The 18649-nt window shown below is 31.3% G+C and overlaps 1 protein-coding gene across 1 annotated transcript in view; it reads right to left on the bottom strand.

The window, feature by feature from the left end:
- The window catches only part of LOC118186524 (cell adhesion molecule Dscam1-like), a 685332-nt gene that overhangs the window by 16599 nt on the left and 650084 nt on the right, over positions 1–18649 (bottom strand). Inside the window, exon 23 of the mRNA XM_085815869.1 lies at positions 5574–5658. Within this exon, the coding sequence (XP_085671995.1) occupies positions 5574–5658 (85 nt within the window). The remainder of the gene's footprint in view (positions 1–5573; positions 5659–18649) is intronic.

The following is an 18649-nucleotide window of genomic DNA, read 5'->3' on the forward strand; positions in this document are numbered from 1 at the left end:
CAACAGCTCAAACACCTTTTATTATTGCAAAGGCATTTGATTATAATACATCAAAAGCTCAAACATATTTTGAAAAATGGCAAATAATGGAAAGGATAGTAATATATAATTCTGTTTTCCGCCCTCTCGCCATAGTCCTTTAAGGTTTTCATCATATCTCGTTTTCCATTACTGTAACGACCTTCATCATATGTCATTAAATAGGAACGAAAAGATGAAATGTCTTGCAGAGGTAATCAAGGTGTAATCATAAATGCCTCCCAGCGACTTAAAACACTCTCTTCGGGAATCAATAAATTAAGAGGATAGTGTAACAATAGTCACATCTTTGTACCAAAGGTGATTAATTGAGTCCTGCTGGATAACGTCGTAGTAGTAAACTGGATAACTTCGTAGTCATTTCATGACCTAAACTATTTGTTTCTGCGATTCCTGCGCCTAAACAACTTTAAGAATGGGAGCATTATTCTTCATGCCTTAAGCCAAATATAAGGTTAATTGTAAACAAGATAATAAAATATAAACAAGTTAAATACAAGTCTCTCGTTTCGATAGCGAAAATTCGTGATATCGCTGACTAAGAACATAAAGGCATTTCTATTTCTATTTTCTTATTATACAGTCCATGTCACGCAAAACTCTACTTTTGTATGTATTTCTCTTTCTGTATAGGATGCATAACAAATTCTGTTAAATGTAGACAAGAATGACTTTGCAACACGAAGCGTTTCTTATCATTAATCAGAACGATCAAATTTTGCTTCCGAGGGTGGAGAATATGATTACAAACTCACTGTAATAATTTTTTCTTCTTGCATTCAGGTCAAATATTAATGGAACGTGCAATGCAGATTGTCTTTTCTAAAGATCGTTTTCGTGAAGTTATTTCGATACATTCTAATGATATGCTATTTATTCTGTAGTTCTTGTGAGCTCCCCAACCAGTTAACGAGGCTTTATATATTTGTTTGGCTCAAGCGGCGATTGAGGTTCCTGTGGAAAGATAGGATGTTGAAAGGTTGCTATTACTTTCTATACTTTAAAATTGTCTCAGTACTCTTATTGCATTCATTTTGTAAACACAAAAGCACAGTGAAATCTTGGATCAGAAATTTACAATTTTCAAATTTTCCAGTACTTTGTCAATGAACCCTAACCTGAAAAGCTTATCATCTTAACTTTTCATAGCCACAAAAATGTTTATCTGCAGTTTGACCATGGCTATATTATTTTAAACCATTTTACTTCTCATATGCATATGCCATGGCATATCATATATGCCACTTTTCAAAGTTTCATTATAACATTCTAGTTCGTTGCTTCTTACTCTGTGCAGGGTATATAACACATTTACGAATCAAGGAGGAATCTCTTTTATTCGCTGCTAAAGCACCCTGACTCATGTTCCTTTTAATTTCACTCATAATTTATCTTATTTTAAACTTAATAGGATTGTGTTTTAGACACACTATGGCACTTCAGGCACAACTGAGAGTGCTGTCTCTATTGTTTTGGTTCTTTACCGCATACAACCACTAAAACATAGAAATCATCTATATTTGCTGGACAGTAACGATAGATTCATTACATTACATATGCAATGGTATTCACTTTATCCGAATTACTTGGAAGATGAGTCATTTTCTAGGACAACTTATAATCAACGACATTTTGTTAAAAAATGAAACAGTTTCATTTTTGTACAGAACATTTTCTAAAATATTCTTATGTTACACCGACGTCATACACTTTATTTTAAACTGTCTATTTTCATTTCATCGCATAAATAAAATAAAATATCTCTCGTTAGAAACATTTCAAAATGTTATTTTTATTACAATTACCACGTCTAGATTTTAAAACCAGTGCACCATGGATAAAGTTATAACAGTGTATGATGAAACGTAGTACTGTAGTTTAACTGCATGAATATTTATATAAGTGTGCAACTTATGAAAGCAGAAAGTTCCACAACAAATTAATAATACTTTTAAATAACATTTATGTTGTTAGAGAGTTCAAACAACATCAATTAGCGTTAATTTGTATAAATTTATAAAAATTAAGACTAATTAAATGTTGTTTGAGCTCTAACAATTGTTATTTGGCTTATAACTTTTACTTAAACATTTAAGTGTTTTTTTTCAGTTCCAAAAGTCCTTTTCGAGAAAGTTGTCAACATTAGTGATGGTCTATTAACCAGAATGGTAAAAGTTTAATACCGATGACAGCTTAAAATATTCATGGAATGGTTTATATACTTCTAAAAATGTTTTTAGTATAAAGCAGGTATTATCTAATATAATTCATAATTAAATAGAGATCTTAAATTCTCCTGTTAGGCAAAACTCTTAGACAGGCTGCTTTTGCGTAATGTTATGAGCCATTCTAAAATGTATTCATCTCTAAAAAATGATAAAATGTAAAAAAGGGATTTAACAACACATCTTCATTTTGAGAAAACAAAACATTAAGAGAATTTAATTTTAGTTGATTTTTGAATACCTCAGCTTGAAGAAGCGGGGCATTTTCTCAAGTATAAATGTACAAATGCTTTCGTTATGTATTTCTATGATACAAACATATATATCTCTTGATCATTTTTTAGCACACAAAAGGTGAGGACTGAAGTTGAGGGCAATAGGAAGAAGCAAATTAAAAGCAAGCGTTCAGATTTTATTTAGTTTGAATATTTCGTTAATAATAAAAATGAAACACTGACATATCGATTGATTTATTTAAATTTCTGCTTTTGGTCATCACTATCATTTTAAACAAATTACATGAAAATAAATAATTTAAGAATAATGGTGCTTCAGAAAGTTAAAACGTAAATATACTACTAATCGTAAATTAGTAAAATTGGAGGCCGAATTAGTGGTTTATTATAAATTTTTCACATAATCTTCGTTTAGATCTGATGGAATCATGTGGCAAAGCACTGAACAGCATGAAACAACAGAAGCTTAATCTTCAAAATTTTTCAATTCCTTTCGAAGTTACACACATGAAAAATAAAACAATAAATAAGCAAATAAAATAAATGGAATCTTAGAATCATTTCCTAGATTCCTAAAACCACACAATTACATTTATTGAACACAGATTTAGTAATATTGTTTTCAAAGAAATCGATTAGTATTTATTATGAAATAGCAAAAGGAGAAGATACAATACATTTAATAACTCTAGAGACTATAGTTTGGTGTAATCGCATTTTGAGAGCGTTTTTAGATGCAAACGCATTTATTCAAAGTGACGAGCTCTTGGCAACACGATTTGTATTAAATATGACCTTGGGAATAGAGTAAAAGTACGTCATTTATATATTTACTTGATGCCATTGTGTCACCTGGAAATTTAAGGGAATAAGTTTTAAGAATCTTAAACGGGAGATAATTTATATGCTTTTCAATAAAATATTTTCTGAGCACAAATGTGTACTTTGTAAAGTTTTAGCTTATTGGAGTAATTAAATTGAATAAGCAGAGAGATTATAATAAATAAAATGATGTACATCTGTAAAGAGATGTTAAATTTTTCAATTCAGGTTTCAGGACATTTCATTTAGAAGCTTAGCACCTTAGAAGAAGCAGGTAATGATTGGTGAATTATTTCCTTTAAACCTAAAATATACTTTTTGTGAAAAAATGAATAGCGAATTGATTTTCGCTTAAAAAGGTAGGAGTCTTTTTACTTAAAATTAGGAATACATTATACTAAAAAATTAATTTATGCCCAAATAACAATTCGCAAATGGTATTTGCGCTTTTGCAGCTGAGGATGATGGTTTGGTAAAACCATCGAAACTAGTCCTGTGAAAATTTGAAAATATAACGCTGATTTTTGTTTGACTTCTTAAATAATTAAAACTTATGCTAGAACCAGGGATTTAATCTAAGTCCAAGCTCGTTCAATCGTCTCTTCGCGATCAAAAACAACGTTTAGATATATTTTTATTTAGTTATAGTATAGGGTATCTTATGTTAATTAACCAGTATTATAAGTTCTGTCTTTACTATAAGTACCTCTTTCCATATTCCTCATCAGTTTACAAATTAGATGTGAGTAAAGGTTTTGGTTCTCAAAGAAAGTGCGTGTGTATTTCTGCCATTGCGTGTGCACTACGTGATTAGTTCCTGCCAGCTCTATTAATTGCAATTATTCGGCTTCGCCGTCTTCTCGCCGCCGATATTTTAATTCTGTCGCGCAGGGAAAATTATTGAGGCATCTTCCAGTTTAGCATTTAAATGTGTATTCTTTGACTACTGTTCAATGTGTAATTTAAATTTGACAGTTCTTTTTATTTGCATCACTCCAATTTGAGGTTGTTGTAGAACCAGAGTATACCCTTATATTTAAATAAAAAGGTTGTTATAACTTCTTAAGACTTTGTTCTTTATCTCAGATATGGCGATAACTCGCTTAATGTCTATTTGGGACTACAGTAGCATTACAAGATGAAGTATAACTCTTTAATAACTATACGTTTGAGTTCTGTTACATATCGTGTTCATTTAATTTCATAGTTGTAAAATAATTTCAGTTCTTTCTCTCAAACGGTATAGAATTTTCAAAAAATATGCGTTTAGAAGGTAACCATTAAAATATTCTATTCACCTTTTTAATACAGAAAGAATATTTGACACAACTTGAAAAAGCTCACCTTAATTACCTGAAAATCGGTGCTTGCGTCTTTTAAAATGTTATTGCCTAAGTAAATAAAAAATATTGTTTGACCAAAAATTTATATTTTAGCATAGTGTATTTCAAGTTTAAGTAAAAAGATTCCAAACATTTTAAGAAAAAACATGTGGGCTGCACATTTTTCAACACAAGTATTTTTGTTGTTGTTGTCGTTTGTTTGTTTAAAGTTTTAAATGAAATAATGCAACATGCTATTCTCTCCTTGCTTAATCTAAAGTTCCAAATTCATAAATAAAATTTCTTAAAATCTAATTTAAAAATTGCATTTTCTCTTTTCATATATATAGTATTGTTTTACCATTCAGTGAATCTTACACTTTTGAGCAAAAAAATGTTGAGCTATCTAAAATACTGAAAACATAAAATATTTTTTTTGTGTTCGCATAAGAGTTTAAATTTTGTATATTTAGACTAAACAAATTCATATGACCGGGTATCTTGCAAGAAATATATTTTATTTGATGCATTTTTTAGCAAAACCTATGTTTTTACGACAAATTGTTCCAGAAATAATTAGTCACTCATTTTTTGGAAACACTCTGAAAAAGTACAAAATGTCAGTCACTAAATATTTTCCCGAATTAAATTCGCATGCAAATTTTTAAAATTTATGTCTACAACTCGCAGTTCGTTCCCACTAAAAATATTTCTTTTTTTTTTTTAACTTTGTATGATTCAAAACTTTATAATGATTGTATATAAAAAAATCTCCTACTTTGCTTTTATGCTGTTTCAAGGAAGAAAATTTGCATTTGAAAATTTCTGTTTACTATCCCGTCACTTATCAATGAAATAATGGATAAATATAAAACTGTAAGATATAAATAAATATAAATTATTGACGAATTTTAAATCTTTGAACTTACCAGGATAATGATACACGTGAAAATCTGATCTTGGTGGTCGAGGTGTCCGTTTTACTGTAGCATAAAGTGGTTCTTCCATGGCAGCCTGTTGAAAAACATTTTAATTTCTAAACAGTTCATTTAAGTTCATTTTAAACATTTTAAGTTCATATTATTCGCAGTTTTTAATATTACATTATCTACTGGATAATTAAGGATGGCGATGGCAAAGAAGTCGAGGGTTATACATATGAAGCGTATTACTTTTGTGGATTTAACTCTGGCAAGGATATCACTTATATTTATGGTATACAGAAGAAAAGCCTGAAATTAATAATGCATTTGAAGGGTATTTAATTATATAACTAGGTAAAAATAATAATATAACAGCATATCATATAAAATTAGATTCCTTCTATTTTTATAATTAAACAGCAATCTTAAAAAAGGCTTTTATGTTCTTAAATACTGCGCACAGGCACTAGAAATACACATTTTATACGGTGACATAGAGATGCCATTTAATAAACGAGATATGATAAGGTGCCAATGTCCGGTTCAAAGAAGCCTTAATTATTGGTTAGTCACTTGAGCAACGGTTGCTGAATATGAGCCCGTTTTCGTGCAGTGGTGGTATAATCGATTTTAAGCCCAAGGTCTTTACCAGATAATAACATAAAAGTTATCCGAAATCAGAGGTTATCCGAAAGAGCAGAGGCCTACACTGAGTCATCTGTGTATATCAACATTTTGGACTGTTTTGTCAGATTCTAGAGCATAAACAGAATTTGAAGAAGATGATATCTTAAGCGGACAGTCGCGCCCGCAAGAGGCACAGCGGTGAAGATGCTGAAAACTCAAAGACCAGGGTTGAAATCCCAGCGAGTGGAACATTACCATTATCTTCTTTACCAGTCTGGCATCAACCTAAAGGCTTTTACACAGATACTGCCTTAAATGATAAACACAGAGTGCCACCTAATAGGCGAAAGATCTTGTAAAAAATCATTGAGAGGTTTTATAGTAGTAATTAAAAAACAACAAACACAAAATCTTGGGTTTGTTAACTATAAAATATACTTGGTTAACTATAAAGTATTTGCAAGGTGTTTACTAAAATCAACTGACCGGCTCTATGGGAGTTTTTGTGGTTTTTACAAGTGTAATGTCTTTATGAATCAGTCCTTTAAGTCAGCATGCCTTCCCTCAAATAGATGACGTGCTTTGCTTAGTGTAAATAATCCTTTATACATAGATAGCGCAGTCGCTAATCTATGCAATGATTACTTAACTTTAAAGCAAAGAGTTTTCAACTAGCAATAGTCCCGCCTCGGTAGAACCTCACTTTGAATTTATCTTAGACGCATGCAAATTGGTTTAAAGACAACTGGAAATCTATTATCTTGACAGATGGGCCTACATAGAGCCTTCGGAATAATTCCAAGCACTACTTGGTATAAAACTATCTCACTAGCATCAGTCACTGTGACCGTTACGGCAATGTTAATTGTTTAGTTTTGCATTTATTTGAATTGATGTAATTTGCTTTCCACAAATAGTAAGCTCAATGAAAAAATGCAGATATTATCAAATTTTGGACTTACATGCAAGAACTAGGATACGAATCCTTCTATTGCAAATCGGAAATTTTTAGACACAGATAGTTCAGCGATTATGTTAGAACATTCAAGATGAGAAGACTGTCTTCGTCAACTGACGATTCAAGGCTCCTGAATACGTTTTTATTGAACATGTCAGAGCTGCTATAATTAATACACTCTGTTGATCTTAAAAGGGTCAGCTTTCAGTTTCTAGAGAACAAATAGTCATAATAGCCTACTCAGCCAACTGAACAGCGTTACTAACAACGATGAACCATTAGTATCAGGAATGTTTTTCTACAAAATGTCACCGCACAATGCTTTGTTAACTGCGTTCTGAAATCATATTCTAGCACAAGTTTAATGTTTTTGGATTATTTGATAAAAAAACATTTCTGGAGCAAAATATTTTTAATCTATCTATGTTTAAGAATGCAATTCATATTTTAATTAGTTTTCATCAAAATCATTTACACAGCATGATTCAAGCATAGATTCTTCAAAGCAATGCATCGCTCAATCCCTAATTGTATGTAAATGGAATATCGCTATATAAATGGAAAGCCGAGATGACTTTTCTCTTTATATATACATGGCCATACATTCGCTTATGCACATATATGCTCAAACACTTTTTAAGAGACATAAAAGCATAGATTTCTTCAAAGTTACTGAAAAAAAATGAATGTATTTATTTGATATGATGCATAACATCATAACACATCATTTCAAACTGAAAAAGTGAAAGTGAGTGCTTAAGGCACATTGTTATGAAACAAAGAAAAATTTACACAATATGTGTCTGTAAAAATTTTCAAAAGTACAGAGTTTCGGAAACAAATGCAGTATTTTGATCATAAGAGGAATTGGCATCTCCTCTAACTGGTACACAGATTTTCACAGTTATGAGCATAGGTAAAACTATAATGGATACAGCAATGTACCATGGGCTAACTGGTAATTCCTTCTTAAACTAAATAACCCTAAAAAATTTCAAGCTTTATAAGAATTTACAAAGGAAGGTTGAGGAGGTGAGCAACTGAAGCTTTCCAAAGAATCTAGATTTTACATGTTATGCCACATCGTGCAATCCCACCTAGAACATAAAGAGATTACAGTATAATTCCAATAAAAATTTTCAAGTGACATTTCAGGCTCTTAACAGCTTTTCACAAATAACAGAGCAGCCATCTGTTGGGTTTAATAAGAATTTTAACCTGTAAAACTCCATTATGAGAATTATGCTTACAACTGTGTCCACATGAAATGTCCCCTGATTGAGCATATCAGTGATCTCTAGTATGGTCCGTAAGGTATTAACTTCTTTTGAGAAAGTACTCCGCTATGTATCAGCTCTTCTATGGAAGTTCCATAGTTTTTATAGATTTATATATCAGGATATTTGGCGGGCCAGTATATTTTCTCATATGTTTCGATTCTGATATATGCTCCTGATATATCCTTTATATCTGCTCAAAATACACGCGTGGTAGTATTCAGCACAAAAAGCAAAAATCTTAAGAAAATAGAGAATTATAAGACTTCATCCCAGCATCTCAGCACGTACATAAATCCTATCGAATACAAACAGCAATATTTCTATTCACTATAAGCAGCAATATTTCTATTCACTATAAACAGCAATATTGTACAAGCAATGCTTCTGTTGATCATGTTTTCATCCTGCAGTATCATAATTGCACTTTGTGCTCTCCTTTAGTATGAGGTCAGAAAAGTACTAACAATCGCTATTTTAATATAAATGGCTTTCCAATCAATTGATATGAATGCAGTTTTCCCAAACACGGAAGTTCCAATGACAGTTATAAGCCCTACATTGAAAAGCTTAGCAGCCAAGTTTTTACTGAGCAGGTTAGTTACGAGGCGATATTTATCTGGAAATTTGTATTATTATCTTGAAGCAGTTATACTTTTCTTTCAGGCCTTGTCCCGGATTTATACGTTCCTTTACAGCTTAAGAGTTTTTCAATTATTTCCAGACGGCACATTTATTCGTAGTCCTTTACAGCTTAAGAGTTTTTCAATTATTTTTAGACGGCACAGGCAAATTGTCTTAAAACATATAGTCTTTAAGCCATCTTGCCGTTTTCACTGTTATTTACCACGCTTATAAATCCCAAGCAGTTTCAGATGGCAAAAGATTCTTCCGAGTAATACTGCAATGCTATAAAAGAGTTGTTTTCTGTCAATAAACACTAAGGTCAAACTCTGAGTTGCAGATGTCAGTGGGGCCATGTGCACTGAACAAAGCGGCGTTAGCTACACCTTTGTATGATACCATTCTGTTATGTACATTTCAGAAAATAGTTAATCAAACTGGATTAAATACAAATATTGCAATTTGCCTCTTGCTTATACCACGAAGATCATCAAGGTAAATCAAGTTGATTGCTATTTTTTTTAAATATATGTTTTTTTCTGTAAAGTGTATATGTTTAATCATCCTACGCATCAAACGCTTTTTCGTCCATGCAAAGAATACTAATGTTTTAATTTAACATCATAAGACCTATGTGAATTACTTCAGTGAAAGAATTCAATAATTCACTGGTTTTAAAATCTATAAAACAAAATCAGAGACTCGATTAGTGGGCTGTGCATGAAATGTCGGATATGAAATTGAAAGAATAATCCAAAAATTGGTCTTATACCATTAGACGAAGAGGCATCTTTCAATAGAATAGTCACTGGTGACGACGAAAATGAAAACTTAAAATATGAGACGTAAACTCCATGTATTTATAAAGAACAGACAGCATACTCAGCACTAAAAGGAAAGTCTTTTTCAAAAGAAAGTAATGTTGTGCCTTTAGAGAAATACGAAAGAAATTTCATGCTGTAGGCTTTCAAGTAGTAATTATATACTATCTGAAAATTAAATTAACTAAAACGCTGAACAGTGAAAAAATGAAATGACTAAAGGAAACTTTTGATGTAAAAAACGATGATACAAAGACTGTGTTTTTTTCTCACTTAAAGGCTTGGCCTCAAATGGTAAAAACAAACCGTCAAAAGTAAAAATAACATTGTACGGGAAGTTATAATTCATCCACAATAATGCTCTGATTTGGCATTTGACTGTCTTCTTTTTCAAAGTTTCAAAACTACTTTTATTGTAAAATGTTTGAATTCGGAATATAACTGAATTTCATTATTTGGGATAAATCGCAAAGAAAGGAACTGTAAATTTAAGAGTAGAAATCATTGAAATTCGATGAGAAAATTTAAACTTAAAATTAAGGTGGAAACAATATATAAGTAACAGCGGGAAATTTACCTTTGATTAAAATCTATTTTGTGCCATACGTTTATTTTCTTACGGCTTCTCCTAAAACCCACAGTGCATTTGAGATGAGTTAATAGCTTGATAACCAAGGAAATTTTTATAGAATTAATATTAAATAAACTTAAAACTACAGAGCACGTAACGCAGTAATATTTCAAGGGCCTAGCAGAGACTAAGTGGATAAGCTGAACACTGGTAGCGTCACCCGAGCTCGAATCCTGGTGAATGGACGGGTTGCATGAGCATTTTCATGTTCTTCTCCATATGTAACATGAATATGAGCCATTTTCTCTTAAAAATAACCCTATAAAGTAATACCTCAGGCAGATTACTATAATCCAATAAATTGCAAACTACTGTTCCTATCATTTTAAGAGGGAAAATGTTTGGATAAAGTATCCATCACCAGAAATGTAAATTTTAAAATTGCTTTAAAATGAAAAGAGATAGAAAAACAATAAAAGCGTTTTAAAATTAAATTGGAATTTAAAAGCTTAAAATTAAATAATTCCAAATACTACCTATTCAAGCGCAGTATTTTTAAAGTTCATCCACGATACAGATGAGCTAAATTATTCTGAATATGCATGAAAGAACAAACGGTTATTGGATTTTTAAAAGAAGCAGATAGGAAATCAATGTAAATCAAAAAAAGAAACTACTCGAAATACAAATTTAAGTGGAATTAAATTTGAGCAAGGTAAGATCTTTGACTCCATATTTAGTTGAAGAGGGTGAATATAAGAGACTTGTGAATCGCCTTTTATGGGAATTTTCGTTTTCTTATTGACTTTAAAAAACACAAAATTTATTCAAAAGCTTTCTTTAACCCTTTTCAGTATCATTCTGTGATAGGCTTCATTTTCCAAATATCATGTTTTGTTTGAATACTTTAGAACCAATAGTTTACGCTAGAATATCAAATTCAATTTTAATAGAATGTTTTGACTATTACTCTTGATATCATGAGATTTACTCTCTGTTTCATTACGTAAATGTAACATATTGTTTGCTATAAAATGCGTTAACCAAAAGTAAACAAAATGGTGAAAACCTCAGCTGCAAAACCGCAAATGCATTTGCGGTTTTGCAATGGATGGTGGTTCGGTAAAACCATCGAAACTAGTCGTGCGAAAATTTTGAAAATATAACGCTGATTTTTGTTGTTTGACTTCTGAATTAGTATTTATTTGGCGTGTTACTGTGTCATAATTAGTTGCTTATTTGTTCACCAAAGGCTGAGAAAAGTCTTCGGATGGCTTGAATACTTCCAGCTTTAATTAAAATCTCTCCATAAATTAAATCTTAAAACTGAATCTTCTTCCATATTTTTATTTATAATTTTAAACTTCGGATCTGAAATCAGACTGGAAAATGCTTATTTCAGCTACTGAAATGTATTGAAAAGCTATCTTTTTAAAAAATTTCAACAGTAGTTACAAATTTTCTTCCCAGAAATTCTTCTTATCTTTCACTTTATGGTTGCATTTCATACCTGAAACTTCTAGTACCATAAACGAGCAATATTCTCAATCATGCAGTTTTCATTCGGCATTGCAAAATCTGCGATAAACTTCAGTTTCATTTTGGCCCTTAGCTCCAAGAAATTTCATAACACAACGAGTTTCTGGGAGCACCATTATATTTACACAAATACTGCATATAGAAAAACACGTGAAATAAAGCGAAGTTAAAAAACATAATTTAAAAAAACTTTTACGAGTTCTCATTTTTATTTCTGTAATTAAAAAAGAGACATACTTAGCGCGAATTCCTTTTTCATGTCTTTAAAATATATAGACCTATTAAAGATCAGACACTTATCGATGAAATGTTATTCCACAAAAGTAAAGGTTTGCTTTAATCTAAAACTTTGTCATCCGGCACCAACAACGTTCTACCTCGTCGGAATCCACACGACAGACCTTCCGATTAGTAGCCACACGTGCTATCAGTTACCCCGAGAAAGAAACCAGAAGGAAGACGATAATTCCTCATATTCTTTCCCGCTTTAAGTGTGACTGAGGAGAGAGAAACCAAATCCAGTGGACCATATGATCAAGAATTATTATTCAATAAATCATATTTGGGTGCTATTGTTAAGGTTATTAAGTTTTCTGGAACCTGGAAACATGAGACAATCAGTTATGCCCTTGTCGGGATTCGAACAATAGATCTTTGGAGTTTGCTGACTGGACACATTAAGAATATGCGAAGGAGAATGTAATAATTCCTTTTAATAGAAGACAGGAAAATAAATATAAAATTGTAGCTATTATGTTAAGCCAAAAATAGCTACTGTAGCTAGCTAGCTAGCTAGCTATCATGTTAAAAGTGAGTATTGAAAAATTAATGCCTAAGCCTCATTTTCTCCAAATGAATTCATGCTTCTCTCCAAATGAAAATAACTTCGTAAAATAAAAGTAATTTCAGTAATTCAACCCTCGATCTCAGCACTGAAGAAGATGAGGAAAAACAGTTGGATACTTAATTTGAAAGGAGGCATGAAAGGCATGCGAGTCAGGGTAACTATGGAAACGAAGATTTAAAGTCTCGTGTACCACACGTGTATAAAAACGTATGATGATGATGATGATGATCAGAAGAATTTATCGAACAATTCCCTGTTAGAAGTCGCATCGTAAAGTAAGTAGCAGCAGACCAACTTCCTCCAGAAAAAGAGAAGTGATAATTCAATACAATATATCCCCAATGCAGAGCAAAGTTAATGTCAGAGGAAAATACTTGTAATGATTTGTGCATTAATGCTTAAAACTACAGTTTAAGCCAGAAAACAAATTATTAAATTCATTAGAAACTGTTTTTTATTTTATTCAACAATTTTATTTTGTAAAAATTGCATTATTATTGTGCCATAATCAGGCAATATTTTTAAGATTCAAACAAATGAGAAATCTGCTATTTTTGATTAAAATAGGCATGACATCGACAAAGTTGCGCAGATTTACAGGCATACTTCATATTTTAAATGCATGATATAAATCCTTAATGTGGCCTACTGGAGCTTTCACCGCATCGCCAGTCTCACTCATTTGAAAGCTAAGAAGATAAGCTCATTTGAAAGCTGATAAGAACATGTCGATAAATGAGTTCCGAGTTGAGAGACAGTGTAGTTCGACCAAATGTTTAGCTTTGAATTAGAAACTACTGTTTAAAGATACTGAGACTGAGTTCAACTCAAAGCAGTCTCCTCTTTATAATAGTTTTATTACAAGTTATCGTTTTAATTTACACTGTAAATTTAGCTGGAGAAACTTTGTAAATTTTAGTTCGATTTTAATTTGAGAAATTTTTGTGTTTAAAATGAAATAGCTGTTGAATACAAAAACTCTCCAAAAACTTGAGAAAAGTTTGTAAGTTAATCATTATAATAAGTGTTCACCTTACAGTCTATCTATGATTATACTAGTTCACACACACACAGCCGGTATACACAAGCCGGTAATCTGAAATGAAAAGGTAAAATGGTTTCGGATAACATTTTCTTTGATAATTAATTAAAATTCTTTACCTATCTAAAAGCAAACATAATAGCATATAATGTTAATTAAGCAAAGGAGATATTATAATGCATATCACATCTATGTATTTTTCTATTTAAAATGAAGTTTGAATTTCCACACAATGCACTTATATAGCCATGTCCATTTTACGGACATTACGGGGGCTTTATTTTCGTGGCCTTTAGTAATAAACATATACCTCCAAATACAAAAATATCTTAAATAAGGCAAATATTAACTCATGTTTAACATTTTTTAAATTAAAAAAAATCAGTTACTATTATTCAATGCTATTTTAAACTGTGAGCACGCAGTGCGTCCTGAAAAGTTTTGATAAATATAAATTTCTTTCAAAAAGAGATTTTTTTTCACTGAACTTAAATAATAAGTATTTCAGAACGTAGCTGCAGAATACGATGTAGCCAGTTAACCAGTTAACCAGCTCGTAACCTCATTTGCATAAATTAGAAGTGAAAAATACTTTTATTCTAACCAGTTTTTGTATTAATGTAGATTTATATCTTAAAATAATGAAACTACATCTGAATGTTATTAACACATTCTTAGCCCGTGAAAACTCATAGTGTGAAAAAGTTTTTGGCATAACAAATGCAGAAAAATTATAAATTAAAGAATGTTACCCGTTAGTAAATGAGAAAGGAATATCACTGAAGTATACTAAGAAAAACAATTCTGCCTATAGTTTCCCTAGTATGGTTTTTAAACGATTCTTGAAACAGAGTAATAAATTTGATTTTCATATATTGAATAATCTAAACAAATCATTGATTTAAAATTAAATAAACCGTTCATTTTTTGTAGTTCGGTGCAAAAACTTTTGTGTTTTATTTTTTAGAAGTATAAACGTTTCTAAATAAAACTATAATGACCAAACATTAGAAACCAAAATGTAATTTCGTAATTTTTAAGACATTTAATATTTTTAAACTTAAAATTACCATAACATGAACTTCTTTATCATTCCTAACATTTCTGAGATTGGAAATAAATATCTACGACCAACGATTGAGAAAATGGACACGATGTGTAATATCACTTTTAGATACGCAGTCGGTACAGACTAATCACTTTCTTCAACGAAACATGATCAACTTAATATAATACGGATACATTTATTTTATTATTGCATATATAATACTGAAATAAACTTTCTCTGTAACCATACAATGGTTAAATAAAATCTGATAGGGCACCCATCTTCAAACGCATCATTTTACATCCATCTATGCTAATTGTCACCCCCCCCCCCAGATGCTTACGTTTCGTTAGTCGAAGGTTACTATTCTACGTGGTTTGCTCTTCCTGACTAGAAATCAAAGCCACTGGCTTTGTATGACGCCACTGTCTTATCATCTGTTGCAAAGCTGTCTACGTTTCTCCCTTTCTTGTTAAGTCCAGTGACGTCATTGAAATCGAAAGTTTAGGAAGAACCTAACCTTGTCGGTCTACTGAAGTTCATTGATCAGAACAACTCAAACAAATACTATTTTTTTAAGAGGGTGGATGCCTTTGTAGAAGACTTTCGAAGATAAATTAGCTTGTATTTACGTTACACATGGGAAAAGCCAGAAAATATGCTATTAAGTTAGCAGAGAACCGAACGCGAGAAGGAGCACCAGTGTTCAGCCATCTTATCCCCTCGGCCGTTAGCGGATCGTTTGACTTCTGCAAAGCGAAAAAAAATTAAATAATCTTTCACTGCACAAATAAAGGTAGTTGTTTTGAAAGGCTTTATAAGTAATAATTACGTGAGAGTATACTAAATAAATATTGGAGTTAAGTAAAAATTTACTATTTAAAACATCTTATAGCCTAAAAGAGAACTGAAAAACGTAAGTCATTTTACAATTGTAAGGGGCGGCAGGGGATGGAACTGAATATATCTTAACAAGAATGCGAAAATCAGGATGTAAGGAAATATCACTTTCTATCATTCTCGTTCTTGCCGTGTAAGTGATTAACGTGCCCACCTAGTAAACGCACAGAGTTTTCTGTTGTGGCGGCTGGAAGTAAAAAATATGTTTGACAATAATATATCATTTTTTTACATTTGGTTGAGGTAATCTTGTGCCTCTTTCTAATTGTCTTTTAAGAGGTAGAGTAGCTAAGATACTGTGACACGTTCTCGTGATGCAACTAGCAAACACACAACTAGCAACTAGCACCTGCAACGATCAAAATGGAATATCTGTGGTTAGAATCCAGCAAGCGCACATTTGAATTTTCGCGTTTCTTTTATGGAAATATCAAATGGTCAGTTCAACGTTAGGTAGAGAAATCTTAAGTAATAGTTAGTTGGAGAATGGTCATTTGCAGTTTAATTTTAGTAACTGGTAAATTTGATATAATGACTACGAATACATTCAGACTACAATATACAGGCCATCTATTAGCCCAGTTACATAATTCAGTAGTAATTGTATCCAGTAAAATGAATTTTAAAGCAAAAACTCAAACTGTTATCGTCAGAATCACTGAAAAAATATAGGCATGGCAATTTTTAGTGTTCTCTGGCGGTACAATGTTTCTCTTTTCATACTTTGAAGGTATTTTCTTGAGTATCTTCCTGTTCAGTTCATTTCATAAACAAGCTCCATCCTTAATTTTCATTTAAATTCGAATGCCTAATAAGTGCCTGATTTTTATTATCCCATATGAAATTTTTCGTGCAACATTTTGCACCTTAAAATTTTATTTTAGCAGCTTATATTTTGCTCTTGCACTTTGGGACTGTAATAAATAATTTTGATCCACAAATTAGAACTTAAAGCTTTGATTTGCAAACTTTTAGCATATTACCTGTTTATGTTTAGTTTAATGCAGCTCCTCTTACCACACAAATATATTTTATAAACGTTTCAGATTTTTTCCCATTTTTACTTAGATTAAAAAGAAGACGATTATATTTATTTAAATATGCTTTCTTTACTAAATGTAAATGCAATGAATCTCAGTGACGAATGAATAAACGATTAAACTTCATTATAAATGTTTAAAATAACGAAAGATTTAAAAAAATTCAATATTTCATGTAATTCACAGCAAGAATATATCTTGAACAAAATTGTTACTTCATTAATGGAATATAATAATAATTCAAAATTAAATACAAAATGGAAAAATGGTTAATTCTCATTTAGATAAAACATTTATAATCAGAAACAATTTTTTTAAAGAAACGTTCTCAGCAACATTTAATTTTTTGAAACATGAACGTATAGAAGCATGTAATGTTTATTTCATATTTTTTAATAATTGATTATTCAGAAACCCAGCACAACGATTAATTTATAAACATATGATAACAATTAATAAATAAATATTAAATAACGTAGTATCATATATCATCTAAGCAAAATCCTTTGTTAAAACCATTTTTCTGCTCTCATTTATATCTAAAAAAACTACACTTCTAGAATCCCATTACTCAGAAATTCAAGAAAACAATTAAAATAAATTAATAAAGTGGTATCAAACATAAAGCAAGAAATTGTTTTAAAAATTAATGCATATCACGTAATTTCTCCTACTTATTTTGGAAAAAAGCACTTCTTTCTTTCTTCATTAGTCAGATATTAAAGATGGTGATTAATTTATTAAGATATGCCAAAAATAAATAAAAAAATCTAAAAGCTTTCAGATTTTATATTATGTCTAAAGAGGCGTTTTTTTTTTTCCAAGGGGGATTCAAAACGGGATTTGAAAAGTGATACAGGCATTCAAAGCAATTCGACACAAAATACCATTAGACATAGTAACGTCTTTGCGCTGCTACACTACCAATGTAATACCAGTAAGAAATGGAAAGAAGCCTCGCGCATAAAATATCTGTGCTTGAAGAAGCACGCGATGTTAATGTTAACGGAACGCTTTGAAATTGTAGAGTTTATTAATAAAAAATTCGTTCAAGTTTATAAGGTAATTTTCCCGCCTTCTTAGCATGCCTTCGAAGAGTAGTGGTCTGCACGCTGGGCGCGTATTACAGAGTCCGTGGTCCGATTCACGGCGAGGCCGTTGCTCATTTTTCATCACTCCTGCTATAAAAATAATCTAATGACTCTACATGTTTTATAGAATATGAAGTAGGTAATAAAACAAATTTGGGTTTCTAGATGCCCAAATTCATTCACAAAACGAGAAACATACATATCTGCATGTAGATTCTTCATTATTTAATTTCCTTAAATATCATGCAAGGCTCTAATATTTGGTGGTAACAATTTGAAAAGTGATTCGGACTTTTATAGTGAACCAACGCAAAACGCCAAAGCGAAATTAATAGCCCTCCTGTGTACCCCTTTGGGTTAGTAAATAAAATGTTATCAAAAAAATGTTAAATTGTGTAATCTGTTGGTTAACCTAATCAGAATAAAATGGTATCTAACACATTCACGGTAAGTTTAAAATTCCGGTTTCAGAAGCCGAGTTTACTTAACCATATTATATTATTAAAAACTCTTATCATAATAGAGTTAAGATATTTGATGGAAGAGCTTCGCTATTTACATAATCTTCACTCACCAAAACAGCACAGTGTCCGACAAAGTCATATCGAATTTACATGCACAAGCTAAAAGCTTCAGAGACAAATGCTTTTTCTGACCAATTTGTGAAGAACTACCGTTTCGTGTCGAACATCACAAA

The sequence above is a fragment of the Stegodyphus dumicola genome, chromosome 4 (genome assembly GCF_044657685.1).
Source record: "Stegodyphus dumicola isolate Sdum_Otavi_A_Nest chromosome 4, ASM4465768v1".
NCBI classification, from domain to species: domain Eukaryota; kingdom Metazoa; phylum Arthropoda; class Arachnida; order Araneae; family Eresidae; genus Stegodyphus; species Stegodyphus dumicola.